The following is a 19,230-nucleotide window of genomic DNA, read 5'->3' as shown; positions in this document are numbered from 1 at the left end:
TTTTTTTTTTAATTTTATAGGTTCAGCACTTCTCTTTTCTATTCTGTCACTTTGTAATAATGATATTTTCTGGCTATCGACTGGATGTGAAACTTCTTAATAAAAGCTGACTTATCTCTTCCTCCTTAAGTGCAGCAATAGACACATCCTGATCGGGGTCTGCTGAAGCATTTTATCATAGCTGGGAAATCAGGAACTGTGGATTAGCAGCTCTGCTAATGTGCAAATAAGAAAAGAGCTAAAGCATTGCATGTCACATTGTCTGTCTTAGTACATGTCTTTAGATATTCATAGGAATCTTAAAAATGTACATAATCAAATGTTCGGTATCAAGATTTAAAAAGAAATAGCAAATAATATTTTGAAAATGAATGGATATATCATTTTGCCAGAAGAAAATGGTCAATGTTCTTTAAAGTTTTCCACCAAATAATTAATGGTTTTATTAGAAATGTTCCTAGAGCAGGCATGTACTTTGCAACATAGCTAAATCCATTAGGCAAAGAGAGAAGCAGGAACAGAGTCACAGTATCAAAGTTTGCATTTTGAATATAATGGTACACAGATCAGATGTTACCAAAATACACAGCTTTAAGGTTTGTCAGTGGCTAAGTGGCTAAAAATTATCAAGTTTCTTCAATGAAATTATGTGAAACGTTCCTCAGCAATCTACTCTATAACATACAGACTTTGAGTAATTTCTTTCTATAGCTTGCAAAAATGGAAGAATTTCTTGAAAATGCATGCATACTAATTGCCATTGTTTGTTTTAATTTCTTCGATGGAATTCTGAGTCCAGTATTTTAAGAAACGCTATACTGTTTTCATTGTCTTGCAAATACACCTTCAATTCAAAACATTTTTCTTTTAAAAAGGAAGGGGTTTGGGATCTAGAATAATAAAATTACAGATATACTAAACCCTTCTTAATCAAAGTCACTTCTGTATTCTTCACATTTGTAGGTATAATATGTTAGAATTTAAGAAAGCTTAACTTAGATTCAAAGACGTTTTCAAACCATCTATCTTTTAAAAATTGATTTTTAGATACTTTGTGAACATTCAAACTTGGCTTCTATGAGGTTAATGTTATATACCTTTTCATAAACATAACTGTTACATTTTAAAAGATCTCTTAATCCAATCAAATGAAGAAGGGAGAAATCATACTCCAATAAGACATATATAGATATCGAGGCAGAAGAGTTGAGTTACCAAAGCCCGGGAAGTATCATCACCGCTCCCATCAGAGTAAATGTCATTGACTCAGTTGCTGCTGTACATCCTGCTCCAGTTGTGTCAAAAGTACTATCACCATCTGTTTGATGGATTTGCTTTATATCACTGAGGTTCATCTCCTCTGGCATCCCTGCAGAGGCAAATAAGAAAACACAGGATGACGCATGACTACCTAAATCATGATAAGTCTAGAACAACTCTTAAAGCCAAGGGTAGACACCATTGTTTTTTCATAGCATTCTCCATGTGTTCCCCTAACCCTAAATGATTAATGTGATACAGGCATTTCTGCTCTTCTTAAACTGGAGAGTACAAGCCCTTGAGTGAGGGTTCTCAGAAATATTATAAAAGCAAAGTGAAATGCTATCTTCCCCCAGCTTCTTAAAACATTTGGAATATTCCCCTAATGCCATTGATTGGTTAAAAAAAAGTTAAAAAATTTAACTAAAATTCCCTGAGATATGACATCATTGTTTGTCTCAGAGATGTAACAGTAGTAACTACATGACATTTTTTTCCCATGAAAACAACATAAGGAGAAATAATTAAATAGGGCATTTTTTAAAAGTAGAATTTATACAGATTATATTTTATTTGAGACTAAAATATGCATAAAATATGCATAGAATCCTTATTGGAAATATATCAAAGAATAATAACTAGTATGAAAAGACTTCCTTTATATATACACACAGCTGTGGGAATGGAGGTGCAGACATCTGTCAATAGATCAAAAAAATTGTTAATAAGGTGGTTTGGGGCTGAAGTCAGGGTTGAAATGTTTGATAAAAATATAAAAGTGGGCACTATTGACCAAGATGCAGTCATTCTGGTTATTAGTTCTCTGTGTTTTGAAACTTGACAACCTGAGGAGGACAGAGCCCCCAAATTATTGGGGTGAAATAATAATTTTCTTAAAGGAGTTTAATATACTTAGGGAATTACTAACTTATTACTTATTATCTAGTGCCATCAATGTTCTGAGGCCATGTGACTGAATTATCTCATAGCACGCCACTATCAATCACAATTAAGTTGAAATTTAATGTCAGTGCAGCCACAAATATTGACATTGCAATTATAATGAGACTAAAAAAAAAAGCTTCATATAAGGAAAAGTCAATATTTATGTAATTAGGTCAATACATGTATATAATTCAGGAGATAAGCTCTGCTACATTCAGAGCATTAAAACAAAGTGCAGCTCTACTGATCTGCCATATTGATTTTATAGTCTGAGCTCTTGCATCATTATTCATTGTTTGGATACTTGTTTTGCCTTTCTATATCATTAGGCAAGATGAATAAACCAGTGATTCTTTTTTAATAAGGACTAGAGTGCAAATATTTTTAGTCATGGTTTTATACTTCTTGTTATGCTAGAGCTTAAGAAGAAGTTAGGAGAACTCTAGACAATTAAAAAAAGTTTTTTTCTAAGGTAACTAAATAAATTTGAACTTTAAGGGATTTATTTTTCCTTTTTAAAGCACTGTAAAGAGGTACACAGATTGTATTCATGAATGACTTTTAAAAATGCCTTTTTGAGCTTTTATTCATTCATGAGGTAGGCACTGGTCTGAGTTTAGATAATACAATCATGTGTAAAAACATGTAAGTAGGAGATCAAATCTTATGCCTGTGAGTTAGGCAATGCCAGGAGGAGTATCTCACCTTCAATCTGATACCATTTTAACAACTGAGGTAGAGATGTTGCTTATAATTATAATAGTCCCAAGGAGGGTGGTCCCTTGAGATTAGAATATGAAAAGAATTGAAGACCCCTTCAAAAGCCTGGCAGTCAAGGCTGCAGTTTTGAATCAAATCACAACCTTGCTTTGACATCTGTTAAGAAATCTTAGCATTGCAAAAAGTCTAGCCCCACAATTTGATGCAATGATTGTTTCCTTAAAGGAGTATAATTAGCTAAGCTTGTAAATTATATCAAAGCTTAAGCAAAGACCTATAAAAGAAAATTAGTTTTGGGATTTATTAGATTAACAAATTAAACAAAAACAAATGAATTTTTGAATAATCTTTTCTATGCATAATAGTCACATACAAAGATGCCAGTAAATTCATATTTCTCCCCTTGGTGGCTTACAGTTTGGTAGGGGAAGACAGTCATGTTTTTACAAAAATAAATATAATATTAAAATGGGTACATGCCTGATGGTTGGTGCTATAAAGTATGTAAAAGGGATGTAACTATGTTGGAATGCGACACGAAGGAAATTTCAATGTTGAGTGATTTATTTGGTAATATCTACAGAGCATTTGCTGTGGTGCCAGTACTGTTCCAAGTACTTCACAAATATTAACTTGTTTAATTCTCACAACAGTTCCAGGTAGTAGGATAGTTATTATGTCTGTTTTTGTAGATGAGGAAACCGAGGCACTGGAAGGTTAAGTAACATGTGAGTAGTAGAGCCAGGCATCAAGTCTGGACACAGCCTGTGTTCTGATCACTGGCTGTGCTGGCTCCTAGTGCTTGGCTGGGTACCAAGAAATCAATATTTAAGTTGGAAATAAACAAAAAATTATGTCGTCCAGAGAGTTTCACTAAGAATTTTTTCTCCTTCCTTGATCTGGGATGGCTGATTATGTGCTAGTTTGTTGTATTAATCAAGCAAATGGAAGTATTCAGGATTAGAATTCCTGTGTGCAAGTAAACCATGATGAGTCAGAATGGCTTGATGAATCTCAGAATTATAGCTTCTTTTGTCATTTATATACTGGCCTTTCCCTTGAAGCAGGGAATGTGGGTATTTCTAACTTTTTATTTATTCTGTCTAGATATTTTAAAAATTCTTAGTTTTACTAAACAACAAAAACTATGTTTAAAGTTAATTTCTATTTTTAATAAGGAAAATTGCATGGGTAAGAACTTAATATGGTCACTGATTCACAAAACTTACCTATTTCTGACTCTGTCAGGTACTGTGCTGGAGACTAAATATATACTATGCACTTACAAGCTTTTTCTTCATACTTTGAGTCTAAAAAATAAAGCCAGCAGATATTTTTCCATAAAAGGGCAGATTTAAGTATTAGAAACAAGACTAGAGGTCATTATTTAAATTCAATAAAGTCAAAATAATTTACCTCAAGAAATTGTCTCTCTTCAAGGTAGCTATAACTATGATACCTCAGAAAAGAAAGCCTATTAAATAGTATGCTTTTAATGAATATTGTGGGTATTGTGGAATGGATACATAGAATAATGACTCTCATTCTTACAATAGTAGGATGAGGTAGGTACAGCTATTTTTTCTCATTCTACAAATTTGGAACAGGTGCAGAAGAAGTAATTTATTCAAGGTAACATGGTTGTGGCTGAATCTCCAGTGTGTTCCAGTCAACTGTGGTTCTCTCTTTTTTTTCTGGAACCACGCTTTTTGCCATTCAATCATAGAATTAAACTTGTAGTCACTCTGCTCGCCACAGTCTGGCTGGATGACTTTAGACATGACTCCTGTTTTATTAAACTTTAAAATGAGAGCATTTTCAGTGAGAGAAAGGTTAGTCAAAATAAAGTGCTGCTTAAATGATTAAATAAATATTTGAAAAATAAGCAAGAGTTTTATCACACAACATTCTCTAAGTGCCTATGGGACCGAAGACAAGTATAAATGATGAGGAGGCAAACAAAATATATAGGCTGATATTTTCATTTATGTTTACATAGTGAAAAGCACATTGATTTTTAGGCAGAATATAAAAAAATATATAATTTTAACTTCATAAAAAATACTTCTGTATAACATGAAACAGCATTAAAAAAGGTAAGGGACAAATCACAAAATAGAGAAAATAATGCAGGGTATAGTGCAGCAAAAGGATAATATCTTTAACACAGAATGAGTTTTCATAATCCACATGAAAACCAAAATGTTCTCATAGAAAAATTGTGCAAAGAAATAAAAATTTACAAGAAGAATTATCTATATAAAAATATTAAAAACCTTCTTTACTAAAAAGCCAATAAATACAATCTCATACGTGATGACGTGTCAATTATCTAATGTCTATCTGAAAGGCAGGGCAGAGAGGCGATGATAGCCAGTTTTGACAAGGTTATAACTTTTTTTTAAGGAAATTAGCCAAAATATATAAAAAACTGTTTAAAATATACATTTACCTAGACTCAAATTAGATTCACTTTTATGAAGCAACAATATGGGAATAATTAAGAAAATATGCACATATTTATTCACAAAATGTTAATCTGTGCATTGTTAGTGAAAAATCATGGCCATTAAGTGTCCATTAGTAGAGAATTGAATTAAGAAAATTAATTCATCTACTTATTTAAAAAATTCAAAAAGTAGATATTTATTGGTACAGCAGAATGTTTTAATATAATTATGTATATATGTGTGTGTGTGTGTGTATATATATATATATATATATATATATATATATATATATATATACTTTCATAATCTTTAAGGTTCTTTGAACACTGCTAACCAATGGCTTCACTTCCTCGAAGGTAGGAAATCCCTCATTAATTTCTGTATTCACCTAGTAAGCATTTAGTAATAATTAGGTGAATGCTAAATTGATGAATTTAACCCAGGACAGAGAATTACAAAGTTATAAAGATACGATTCTCCAATTTAGTTTTTTTTCTGTTTTCTTTTTTTCTCCAAGCTTTATTGATATATAATTGACTTACAACATTGTGTAAGTTTAAGGTGTACAACATGATGATTTTGATATATATTACACAATGATTAGCATCATAGTTTTAGGTAACATCTCCATTATGTTGCATAATAATTACATCTTTTTTATGGTGAGAACATTTAAGATCTAATCTCTTAATGACTTTCAAGTATATAATACAGTATTATTAGCTATAATCACCATGCTTTATATTATATTTTCAGAACTTATTTATCTGGTAACTGGAAGTATAACTTTTGACCAACATTTTCCCATTTATCCCATTCACCAGCCCCTGGTAACCACCATTCTACTCTGCTTCTATGAGTTTGGGTATTTTTAGACTCCATGTATAAGTGAGGTCATACAGTATTCCTCTTTCTGTCTGACTTATTTCACTTAGAATAATACCCTCAAGGTTCATCCAAGGTGTTACAAATAGCAGAATCTTCTCTCTCATGGCTGAATAATATTACATTGTATATATACCTCATTTTCTTTATCTATTTATCCATTGACAGGCTCTTAGGCTATTTGCATACTTTGGCTAGTGGGAATGATGCCGTGATGAATATGGGAATGTAGATATCTCTTGGAGATTCTGTCTTTATTTCCTTTGGTTATATACCTAGAAGATGGATAGTTGGATTGTATGATAGTTCTATTTTTAATTTTTTAAGGAATTACCATACTGTTTTCCACAGTGGTTGTACCAATTTACATTCTCTTTAACAGTGCACAAAGTTCTCCTTTTATCTTCATCCTCGCCAATACTTATTACCATTTGTCTTTTTGATAATAGCCATTCTAAGTGTTGTGAGGTGATATCTCATCATGGTTTTAATTTGCATCTCCCTGGTGTTTAGTGATGTCCTGCACCTTTTCATGTACCTGTTCGTCATTTGTATGTGTACTTTGAAAAAATTTCTAGTTCTTCAACTTCATTTTCTTTTAATATAAAAACATAAAATATATTGTAGCAAGACAGAATATAGAATAAAAGATTAGAATAAAAGATTAGAACTAGATGCGTACTTAGAATTTTATGCCTAAGAAGAAAAATGGTGGATGTAATGAAAAAGATCCATTGTGATAAAATTAATGTTGCACATACTTCTTGAATAAAGTTGCTATAGATCTTGTTATATTAAATATTTTAAAAAATATATTACCCTTGATCATGACTTACTGGACTAAAAATGGTAATTTATACTCAAATCAGCCATGTGTATATTAGCTGGACACCAGTGGGTCTAACAAGTCTGAGATGGCTGAGTATAACAGTTTGACTTTTTTTTTTTTAAGCAATCAACGACTTCAATTAGATCCTATCTCCTAGGAAATATGATTGATAGGTATACCCAGGATGTTGAGTACCTTGAGTCAGGGTTATATCCTGAAAAATGCTGAATTATTTTCATTTTCTATGGAGATTTCCAGATAACCTAGTAACAAAAGTGGAGTGACTGTATGTTGAAGAGTCAAGGTCCCTTTTAATTCTATAGCCTCATGAATCTTGTAGTTGAAGGTCATGTCTGTGATTTTTTACTTGACTTTTAGAGAGTCTGACTAATAAATGGGACTGTTCTCATGGCTGCCCCTTCCAATTTCTGTGGGACAGGGATGTGAGATTTAATTATAGTCCCTTTGTATGACTCTTTATAGAAATGAGTAGTCTTTTTTATGACAAATTATATAAAGGGTAATGGAAATACTCTGTATGATACCATAATGATGTATACATGTCATTACACATTTTTCCACATCTATAGACTATACAAAACGAATAGTGAACTCTAAGGTAAAATGGACTTTGGATGATTATCATGTATCAATTTAGGTTCATCTATTTTAACAAATGTCCCACTCTGGTAGAGAATGGAGGAGGCTGTGCATGTGTATGGGTAGAGTATATATTGGCAATCTCTGTTCCTTCCTATTATTTCTTTTTGGTGAAATTTAAACAGCTTTTTAAAATATTTTAATAAAATAAACTGAAGTAAAAATGGAGTAATTTTAATTGGTAATAACCAATGGATTAAAAATTAATGAAAATATAAACCAAAACTTACCTTAAAATAGTTTGATTTATTATGATATTTCAGTTCTGGGTAATGTTGGGGATCATTATTTGTTATTGTATCAATTCAATTATCAGTTACTCTGCAATAACTAATGATAAGTAGAGTTTTTTGGGGGGTGTGGAGAATAGAGTTTTACCAAGAGAGAATATTGGATCTTTTGCCAGTTTCTGGTACTATATTTTATTCCATAATGATCAGATATTTTCCCTAAGTTTGCTTTTTTGATTTTTGAAGACTTTAGAATTGAAATAGATGTACATCACATTGAAAATGTCAAATTATTTTAAGCAGTTTTGTAATATTACTGTTGTGGGGTTTTTTTGACCTATTATTGTGAAATGTTCCCTAGAGTTTTTTTTTTTCAATTAGAGTTGACATTCAATATTATTTTAGTTTCAGATGTACAGCATAATGGTTAGACATTTATATAATTTACAAAGTGATACCCTTGATTAAGTACGTACCCGGCACTATACATAGTTATTACAATATTATTGACTATATTTCCTTTGCTGTAGCTCACATCCCTGTGACTACTTTTTAACTACCAATTTGCACTTTTTAATCCCTTCACATTTTCTACTCAGGCCCCTCTCTCAACTCCCTGGTCCATCTGGCAGTCACCAGTTCTCCGTATGTCTGTTTTCGCTTTGTTTATTTTGTTCTTTAGATTCCACGTATTAGTGAAATTATATGGTATTTGTATTTCTCTGACTTATTTCACTTATAGAGTTAATTTTTATTTATTTTTACTTCTTAAAGATTTTTTATTAAAAATTATTGGGGTAACATTAATAAAATCAAATAAGTTTCAAGTGTACAATTCAACAGTATTTCATAGATAGAGCTAATTTTTAAACAGAAACTTTGGAAGGTCTTTTTTTGCATAACTGATAATTAATACAAAATATTATACAAATATTAAATGTACTACAGTCCTCAGTAATATACTACAGTCCTTAATTATGAGAATTGACAGGTAATTTGAAAAAATTCTAATTGATGATTCTAAAAATTATTTTTAAACTTGTAAGATTGATCAAATACTGCCAATTATGTTAATGAAATTATAAAATATCTGTTTAAGTTAGTGATAAAGTGGGCTATTAAAAATAAAATAATAAAATTATTTTACTGTACTTTGACACCTGGTAGTGATATTCTATAATACCAGAGATAAAGAAAAACATTTTAAAGCATTCAGGGAAAGGACAGATTGCCCTTAACAGAACAAAATAGTAGATTAATTTTCAAGAGCAATAATAGAAACTAAATAAGAATAATTCTGAACTTGAAAGAATGTAGCATTCTATACATAATTAAACAATATGGAAGAAATAAAGGTATAAATAAAAGTGTTCTAACAGATTCAGTGTTTTTAACATTCCCCAAATAAAAGAATTATTAAAGAGTATAAGTAAAAATAAGAAGTCAAGTCCAAAAAAAGGAGTGGGATGAATATTATAACAGTGATCAAAGTAATTGGCAAATATCTAGGTTACTGTATTTAAGTGTGTTAATAAAAAAAATAACAAAATGATTAGGGGGTTAAAAATAAGATAATTAAAATACTTTAATTTTTAAAACATTCTAATATTTTTGTATGTGTGGGAAGAAGTGATAAATATTAACTTTAGGTTTCATCAAGACAATGTATTTAAATGAATATTAAAAATTTAAGGCTAAGCATTTAAAGAATTAATGTGGAATGTGTGCATTCTTATTTCACTGAGGAAATTCATAAAAGTAAATAAAAGTGAGGCAAGAACAAATGCACAAACAAAAATGACTGGTAAATATAGCACAAAATCCAAAGCTAAAATGATATGCAAGTAATTTAATAATCTCTAAACAGAATGAATAAATCAAATAGAAAAAAATTTGGATTTTAAAAAATCTAGCAGTACACCAAAATATAAAATACAGAAAGGTGAGAGTAAATGTTTTAAAAAAATATACTCCAAGCAAATAATATCTAAAAGAAAGTTGATGTCATCATACTAATAAAAGATAAAATGAGTTTTAAGCATTAAAAAGGATAAAGATCATTACATAATAAGAAATGATTGAACAAATAGATAAAACAATTCTGAGCCCAAGTTACTGTTAGTATATTCTTAAATAGATATTAACAAAGGAAAATATTTGGGTAAAATAAAATGGACACATCCACAGTGAGTGGGGGATTCGAACCCCACTGTCTCAGTATTCGATAGCTCAAATAGATGAAAGTAAGTGAAGATATGGATGACTTGGTAACTAGAATCTTTGGCGAAAGGAAAGGAGAACTCTTTTGCCTCCCACCATGGTTCTAGTACACTCCTTGCCTTCCCTTGTCCTACCTCACCCACTCCTTCACATGGAAAGAGAACACATTGATCTGGTTAGTAAGTTGGGAAGAAGGAACCAACATGCTGAGCTTAGGGATTTCTCATCCTCCTTTGGATCTGCCTGCCCACATTGAGGATGCTTTCTTCCCTGTCTTTCACCAAGGTGTAAGGGTCAAGGTCAACTCTGCTCCTGCAGGGAAGATATGCTGTTTTCTAGCTGTTCTTCTGACTTGATGGTAATTCTTGGATGAAATATTAGATGTCATGTGTAAGCACATTCTCAAGTTCAGTTTTTAACAGTAAAGAGCTAATGGTTTTATTTTTACCTGTTTGATACTTGTGCTTATATTTTAATTAATATTGACCTTACAAGTAGTGTTACTTTTACACCAGCTCCAAATATAAACTTTCACAAGCTTGATCTAATATAGATTCATAGATAACATCATGCAGTCAATGACTAGTGCATACAGTGAATAAACACTTTTAAAGCACACATAAGACATTTACAAAAGAGATCGCATATCAGTGTACAAAGCAAATATCAACAATTAACAAGTTATTTTAAAAAAAATATGAATTCTTTGACCACAACCAGTAAAAATAAAAGCCAAACACAAAGGAGAACCAGTCTCTCCAAAACAAACCTTATGTAAGGACATAAAATGGAGATGTATATGAAGTTCATGGATGAGAAGACTCAAGTTTATATATGTCTCTTTCACTGTATTCCGAAATTTTGTTATGATGTCCCTTGATGTGGTTCTATTGGATTCGTTGTGCTGGGTACTCAGTGGGCCTTTTCCATCTAGAAACTCATGTCCATCTGGGGAAACATTTTTGAATTCTTTTATTGATGATTTCCTGTCCACCATTTTCTCTGTTGTGTCTAGAAATCCCATCATTTGAGCGTTGGATTTCTGGAAGCTGTTCCCTGATTTCGTCTTCTAGTTTCCATCATTTTACTCTGCTTTCTGGGAATTTCCTAAACTTAATTCTTCAGTCTTTTTGTTAAGGTTTTCATTCTTGCATTCAGATTTTAACTTTATGAAATTTTTTCTCCTTCAAATCTGCCTTTTGTTTCCAAATCTACCTTTTGTTTTTAATTAAGACTTCTTAGGCCTTATTTAGATGCTAATGGCAATATTTTTTTTCTCCAAAGTTTTCTTTTCTCTGCAGAGTCTCTGTTTAATACAAGTTGCTTATTTCTGCTTGTGGATAAGACTTGTTTTCATTTTATCACATATAAAAGTGGTAATCCCTGATTCATGATTGTGATAATATTTAAAAGTGGGGAGTAAAACTTGGAACTCTGAGTGTGTTTATGGGACTCAGTAGTTATTAGACAAACATAGTCTTGTTTACATGTCTGTTGGACCTACGTATGTCAGTCAGAATAGAGTGGATCAGAAAGGAAAAACAAATGCCTCTAAAATATTGGTAGCAATGTCCACTGCCAGTCCAGGTAACTCTATACTATAGCTTAGTACCTTAGTTCCATGTCAACACATGCTTCCAAGATTACCAGAGCATGAAACACAGGGGTGGAGAAACAAATTGTCAATTTAAAATATCTATTTGGAAGGGACATATGTCACTTCTTACTAGTTCATTGGCCAAAGCTACTCACATGACCATCTCCAATGTCAAGGAACTAGGATGTATAGTCTTACTATGTGCACAGCAGAGAAGACAGAAATATTTTAGACCAGAAGTCATATTTGTCAGGCTTCTGTTAATTGTCTTTGTTTCCTCTTAAGCCAGGCAGATCTACAGAAAAGTTTCCTCCAATATCCTGCATGAGAGTGATTCCATGGCCGCAAGAATTCTGGGAACTAAATGGGAAGACCAGGGTGGGGGTAGAGTGTAAGGCTCAACATTTATTATAGGCAAATGGATCAATAGGTAGATATAGACAAATGTTTGTTATCCCTTTCTTTCAGAATAATACTCCTGCCCTCACCTGTGCCTGGTTTTCTTCCAGCCCAAAGACTCTTTCTAGATTACACTTCCTGTATCATATTGATGTATTGGAGATATAGACATCTTTTGCTCTGGAGGGGATAAAGGGGTCATACAATGTTACAGTATTGACTAGTCCTTCTTTTGTTGGCTTTCCTTTTTATAACCTCTTACTAGAGGTGATAGATGATGTCTATCCTGTATCTTTTGAGGATTCCATTGAGCGAACTGGGTTGGTTCCCTGCTTTCCTCAGTGTTGCTTAGGAGTTGGCCCTCTTGGGCTTCCTACATTTGGCACCATCATCCATGTACTTTCCAGCTTCCAAATGCTGTTATTGCTACCTCTTCTACTTCCTCTACTCTCAGTAAATTTATGTTTTTGTTTTTGAAAAAAGTCCTTATTCTGTATTTTGGTGGGTTTGCAGGAGGGAATAAAATTACATGTGTCTGATCAATTTGTCATTCTGAAGGCAACTTGCTGAACAATTCTAGTATCTGACCACTGAAGCTTTGTCCTAACTCTGAGTGAGTCTACATCTGTTCAACCAGTTCATGCGTTGTAGTTCAGGTCGATGTCTGTTCTAGTTGTTTGGTGCTTCTACTGTAGATGCTAACTATTTTTTATGGCTATCATTGATATGGTAATGGTTTTTATTAGAAATACTGAGCAGCATTCCATTTTGCCATGAAACTTACTAGCAAAACATGACTGCTCCCTCCCTGCTAATAAATAGTGAAAAACAACTTGTGTTATAGAGAAATGATTGAATGCACATTGGAGGACTGGATGGCCGGTCATTTTCCCTTTGCATTGCCTAATGCAGGGTGCCTTTGCTATATAATCTTGTAGAGTTTCCTCAATGTGTTAGAAGAAGGCCTGGTTAGCTATTGAGCCATAGGGATAATTGGAAAATTGAGGATTGCTATAATTTTGGCCCTTTAAATATTTTCTTTTATTTAAACTTCTGTTGGACCCACATGTATATTATTTAGATACTGGATTAGGCAGTAATTAACTAGATGACATTTTCACTCACTAGTATTTGTTAAAAATTAGCCGCAGCAAGTTAAATGTGAACACTGATGAGGAGACAACTTTTCTCCCAATGAAATGTAGAAATTAACTTCAGGCAAATTTTGCCCATTTTACTTCAGTGAGTGAAGAATATTAAGAAGCTAATCCTTAGAGCCTAAAAAATTGTCAAAATGTCTAAGAATGTTGTGTAAGATAGCTTTTAACATTTATTAAATGGAAATGAATTATCTTGGCTTGCATATCTGATTCATGTGTGTTATAAATCAATATATTTAACTTAATAGTTCAAGCTTTAAATATTATGTATGTTATTTTTAAAGAAGGAATTCTATTGGCCTAAGGGATATCTAAATAAAATATAGGGAAATAGCTATTGCCATCATCCCTGAGAAGAATATCAACAGTATTTATGAAAATATACAAAACACCACACACATGAGGACAAGTACCTAGGTTGTGCGGATGGCTCTCTGCTTGCTCTCGTGGTGTTCTCGATTGAAGATTTGTATTCAGATGGAACTGTGTAATATTTTTAAATATTATTTGCTGTACTTGGGGTTGACAAGACATTATGAAAATAACAGGTGCATGTGTGAGCAGACAACACTCTCATATTGCAAGCAGGAGAATTGTGTGGATGTTAGAAATTACAGAATCACCTTCTCTGACCCAATATGGAAATTCTTCCATTCTTGCATTGTATTTCCTGGAATCAATTATATCTATACTCATTCTCTCTCAAGCTCACAATTTGTTGTTGCCCCCGGCATCTAATTACATGTGACACATAATAATAAAATGCACCTTTCCATCTACTGTAAGTTTTCTGGCATAAACCCATCTAACAACAATCATGTCAGTTCTTTCTGTCCTTGTCCCCATACATTGTCCAATTATAAACACTCTTGTGTTCTTACCCTAGATGTGTAGAAGTTTTCTTCTCGTCATCACCCAGTTGACTATTTAAAAAGTATATATATATATGTTTTTGCCACTTATATTTGGGTCCTTATATTGATCTCATTCACTTAACGTTAAGCCCCTCACAGTCATTATGTGTGTTTTCTATTCCTTGTATTTATAATAACTATCTACAGTATTCTATATTTGATAGAAGCTTTTTGAGTATATGATTTACTGGAAATAAGTTTGATAGGTAAATAAGCATTTAAATCTTTCTTTTTAAATAATTTAAATCAAAGCTACAGAGATGCCTAGAATTCTTGCTCTAAGGCAATGTAGTACAGTAGAAAGAGCTGGGGTCAAGTCCCAGAAACCTTAAAAAATTCATATAGTCATTGACATTCAGTTTCTTCATCTGTAATATTTGCATGATATAAAGGTCTTCTCCCAGGATAAATGTAAAAATTAAATGAAATCATAAATATGAAGAACACTAATTTTTTTACATAGATATATGGTTGCTATTTGAATATTAGAGGTGGAGGTGGCAAAGTGAGTTGAAAAGCAAAATCTTGAATGGTAGTGGATAGAACCAGAAATGGGATGTCAGTTTCCTGACTCATGGTCAGGGCCTGGCAAGGGCACATCGATGCCTTAGCACAAAGTACCCACAATTAAATTAGCTAGTCAGATGTTGTGCAATGTCGGTAGGAATCCAAAAAGTTAGAATCGTCTCTATAGTCAAAGAATTGTTATCATAAAAATATGTCATGTGCATGTGTATGTATATGTATATGCGTATATACACACACACATAATATTTAAATTTCAAAGTTTAAAAAGATGATTCTCTATGTGTAGGATGAGTACTACATTGCTGTCACTTAATAAATGCTGAATAAGTAAATGTCTACAATACCGTGGTCATAACAGACATTAACCACATACAAAAAAACAAACCTTCAATATAACACACGAGATGCCTGCATTTTCCTGTAAAGACAGCTGCTTACCTTGTTCCCAGAGATATTTTTTAAAGAATTTAATTTTTTAGAGCAATTTTTGGTTTGCAACACCAATTAAGAGGACAAAATAGAGATTTCTCATATACCTCTTGCCCCTACACATTTAGAGCCTTCTCTATTATCAACATTGCTCACCAGAACAGTACTTTTTTTTTTTTTATTTATTCAAGGATGAATCTACATTGACATATCATAATCACCCACAGCCCATAGTTTACCTTGGGATTCACTCTTGGTGTTGTATATTCTATGGTTTTGGACAATATATATAATGATAGATATCTGTCATTATATCATACAGAGTAGTTACACTGCCCTAAAATCCACCGTATTTTGACTATTCATCTCCCTTCCACATACCACTGACAACCACTGATTGATTTATTGTCTCCATTGTTTCATCTATTCCAGAGTATGATACATTAGGAATCATACAGTATGTTGCCTTTTCAGATTGGCTTGTTTCACTTAGTGTAATATACATTTAAGGTTTCTCCATGTATTTTCATGACTTAATAGCTCATTTCTTTTTCATGCTGAATAATATTCCCTTGTCTGCATGTATTACAGTTAACTTAGCCATTCACCTACTGAAGGACATTTTTGCTGGCTCCAAGTTCCGGCAATTATAATCAAAGCCACTATAAACATCTGTGTGTAGATTTATGCATAGACATAAGTTTTCAACTCTTTTGGGTAAATACCAAGGAGCACAATTACTGGATCATATGGTAAAAATATGTTTAGTTTTGTAAGAAAGTACCAAAGTGTCTTCCAAATTAGCTATACCATTTTGTATTTCTACCAGAAATGCATGACAATTTCCTGTTGCTCTACCACTTCACCAACAATTTATTATCACTGTTCTAGATTTGAGCCTTTCTAATACGTATGTGGTAGTATCTCATTGTTTTTAATTTGGACTAATTGTTGACGTATGACTTGGAGCATCTTCTGATATGCTTATTTGCTATCTGTGTATCTTCTTTGGTGAGGTGTTTATTAAGATCTGTTTTAATCAAGTTATTTATTATCATCGAGTTCTTAGAGTTTTTTGAAATATATTTTGGATAACTGTCTTTTATCAAATGTGGCTTTTGAAATATTTTCTCCCAGTCTGTAGTTTATCTTTTCATTCTCTTGGTATTGTCTTTTGCAGAGCAGAAGTTATCATTTATTTTTTTAATCATGATTCTGTGCATTAGATCTCCAGAGAACTGTTTTAGATTAAATAAGTTTTTCTGCAAGTTTCTCAGGGAACTCTGCTCTCTGACTTTTAGGAAAGCATGGGACCTTTGGCAAAGACAAGTCTGTAATTTTAAGAGTATGCTGATATAAGAAAACTAGCTCTCTAAATGTTAGGCATTCTTCTGAGAAAGGGTCAGTTTCAACATAGAATTAAGTGAGGAAAAATCATTTCCAAGTACAAAATTCAAAGAGATTGTGTCCATCAAGGGGTTGCATTGGAGGATATCACATGATGGAACATGAGTAAATGGGAACTAGAGGGAAATGATTCTCCACAAGTGTTTCTGTGTAGTCTTACAATATCACAATATCTCTGAACACAGGACCAAACGTGGGCCATATAGTTCTAAATTCCAACAATTAATATGAGTGGGAATGGTGACAATGAGAGTATTTAAGAAAAGATTTTAAGATAGATATAGTTTTTATTTATAAATAATAATTTATAGTAATATGTACCTCTTCAAAAAATTGTATGCTTCTGTTTTCTAAAATTTTCTTGGTTATGTGAAGTAAAATTTAAGCAGCTTGTGCAGATAAAACTTCCAGAAGTTATCTAAATATTAGTTAAACCAAATTTATTGTGTGATGACTGTCACTTACAACCAGATGGTACACATTATGCACATGACAAAGGTCTCTCATAACATTCTCACTAATATTAGCTTGTTTATGGAATACTAAAGCTGTGACACCAACTGACAAGATCTGGGATGCTGCAATTTTATTCTCCGTTCTGCAGTGCATAAATAGAGCAGTCTAGTGGATGCTAGCTAGGATCTCAAAAATCATTATAGTAATAAGATTCAATTAAAGACAAAATGAATCCTATACTCAACACCAAATTTGTCCCCCAAACAAAATCTGGACTCTATTAAATTATTGTCTTGAAACAACAGCTGTCTTTCCATGTGATATGGTTTCCCAATCTTGTTTGTGTAACTTATGGCCAGTTTTAAATGGAAAAACTTTTTTTTCATAACCCCAGTTTGCAAAACTGATTCTAATTACAATGTTAGTTAATATGTATAAATGTACAACTATATACAAACTCCTTATATTTATGATGTAAAGCCAAAATATACTTACAAATTAAAATCAAATAATGACAAAATTAACATTAAAATTATTATTAAATTAATATAATGGATGACTTAGTCCTCCCTCTAAATCTTCACTATACTTACCTGGGCCACCTGGTGGTGCCCAGATATTTGGTCAAACATTATTTGGAGTATTTCTGTGAGAGTGTTTCAGATGAGATTAACATTTAAATTGGTAGACTGAGTAAAGCAGATTGCCTTCTTTAATTTGGGAATTAGAGAAGGCTTTCATCAAATCAGTTGAAAGTCTAATAAGAACAAAAAAACTGACCCTCTCCCAAGAGAGAGTTCTTTCTTCTTGTCTGACTTCCATTGAACTGGGGCATTAGCATTTTCCTGTTTCAGACTTGAATTAAAACATTTGTTTTTCCTAATTTTGAGCTTGCCATCCTTTGGACTGGAACTATACCATCAGCTCTCCTGGGTCTTCAGCTTGCTGATTCACCCTGCAAATCTTGGGACTTGTCAGCCTTCATGATTGTGTGAGCCAACTATATATCTCCTATTGGTTTTGTTTATCTAGAAAACCCAGACTAATGCAGATTTGATGCCCAGAGTGTTTCTAGAGAAACAGAATTTTGATGAGTTCTCTGAATTGGTTTTGGGGTTTCTGGAATTAACTGTCTAATCTCATTAGATTTAAAGATTTAAAGACTCAACTTCTAGTAGTGAAGAGAATACTGATAGTCCTTAGCATGATCTGGCAATACAGATACACAAAATATTTCCATTGCATACTGATAATCACTTATAAAAAGCAAGCATTTGGATGACTGTGTATATAATACTTTTGAACATTTTATCAAACTACTAAATATAATGAGATTGGCTGGCTGCTCTTAGTGTGGCTGGATAAAGACAGGAAAGAAAAGAATGAGCTCAGAGAATTGAACTCCTAGTTTAAGTGCCACATAAATGACCTGAATGCTTCTATGTGAGACCTGAAGGGGACTCTTGTCTCCTGTAGTTGCAAGGCTAAGTTTGCTGAAAATCGGATGTAGAATCTCATCCTGCCACTGACTAAATTACAACTTGTAAGTTGAATTTGAGTGATCGAATTGCCTGGGAAAAAATGGGGATCCTTAAATTTGGAATGGGGATGTGTGGGAAGACTCTGATGAAACTGGAAATATTGAGCATCTAAATTCTGATGAGTCTGCTTTGCCAGTGAAAGCAGTCTTCCTAGTGGAGGCGGCCTCTCCATTTCTTCGGAGGGAATTAGCTCTGCATTGCCTAAGAAGAATATAATGGCCTTCCCTGAGGCAGTTGATGTTGAGAGATGATTATCCTCAGGATCCATCCCTACTATTCGTCTTTGCTTCTAGACTTATAACTAGACTCAAGACCCAGCAGGCACCAATTACTGAGCAAGAAAGTATAACCCATGAGGGTGTGTACTACACTCCAAAAGATCTACTTGAGTTTTCTAATTTATACAGGCAGAAATCTAGGAAACATGGTAGGAATAGATATTAAAGGTATGAGATAATGGTAGAAGAAAGATAAATTTAGACCAGGTTAAATTTATTGACATGGGTTTACTAAGCAGAGATTCTTTATTAAATGTTGTAGCGTGGGGGTTTGAAAGGGCTCTAACAGTTTGTTTAGTTAGTTATGGCCTAAAAAAGTGGC

At 32.8% G+C, this 19,230-nt stretch overlaps 1 protein-coding gene across 1 annotated transcript in view; it reads right to left on the bottom strand.

Annotated features, from left to right (window-relative positions):
- Positions 1-418: 418 nt before the first annotated feature.
- GPC5 (glypican 5) overlaps positions 419-19,230 on the bottom strand; it is a 1,124,843-nt gene continuing 1,106,031 nt past the window's right edge. Inside the window, exon 8 of the mRNA XM_039837667.1 lies at positions 419-1,369. Within this exon, the coding sequence (XP_039693601.1) occupies positions 1,212-1,369 (158 nt within the window). The 3' untranslated portion in view covers positions 419-1,211. The remainder of the gene's footprint in view (positions 1,370-19,230) is intronic.

Source organism: Pteropus medius, unplaced genomic scaffold (assembly GCF_902729225.1).
Source record: "Pteropus medius unplaced genomic scaffold, Ma_sr-lr_union100, whole genome shotgun sequence".
NCBI lineage: Eukaryota > Metazoa > Chordata > Mammalia > Chiroptera > Pteropodidae > Pteropus > Pteropus medius.
Note: the sequence above shows the minus strand (reverse complement) of the source record. Positions and strands in the feature narration are given on the sequence as shown.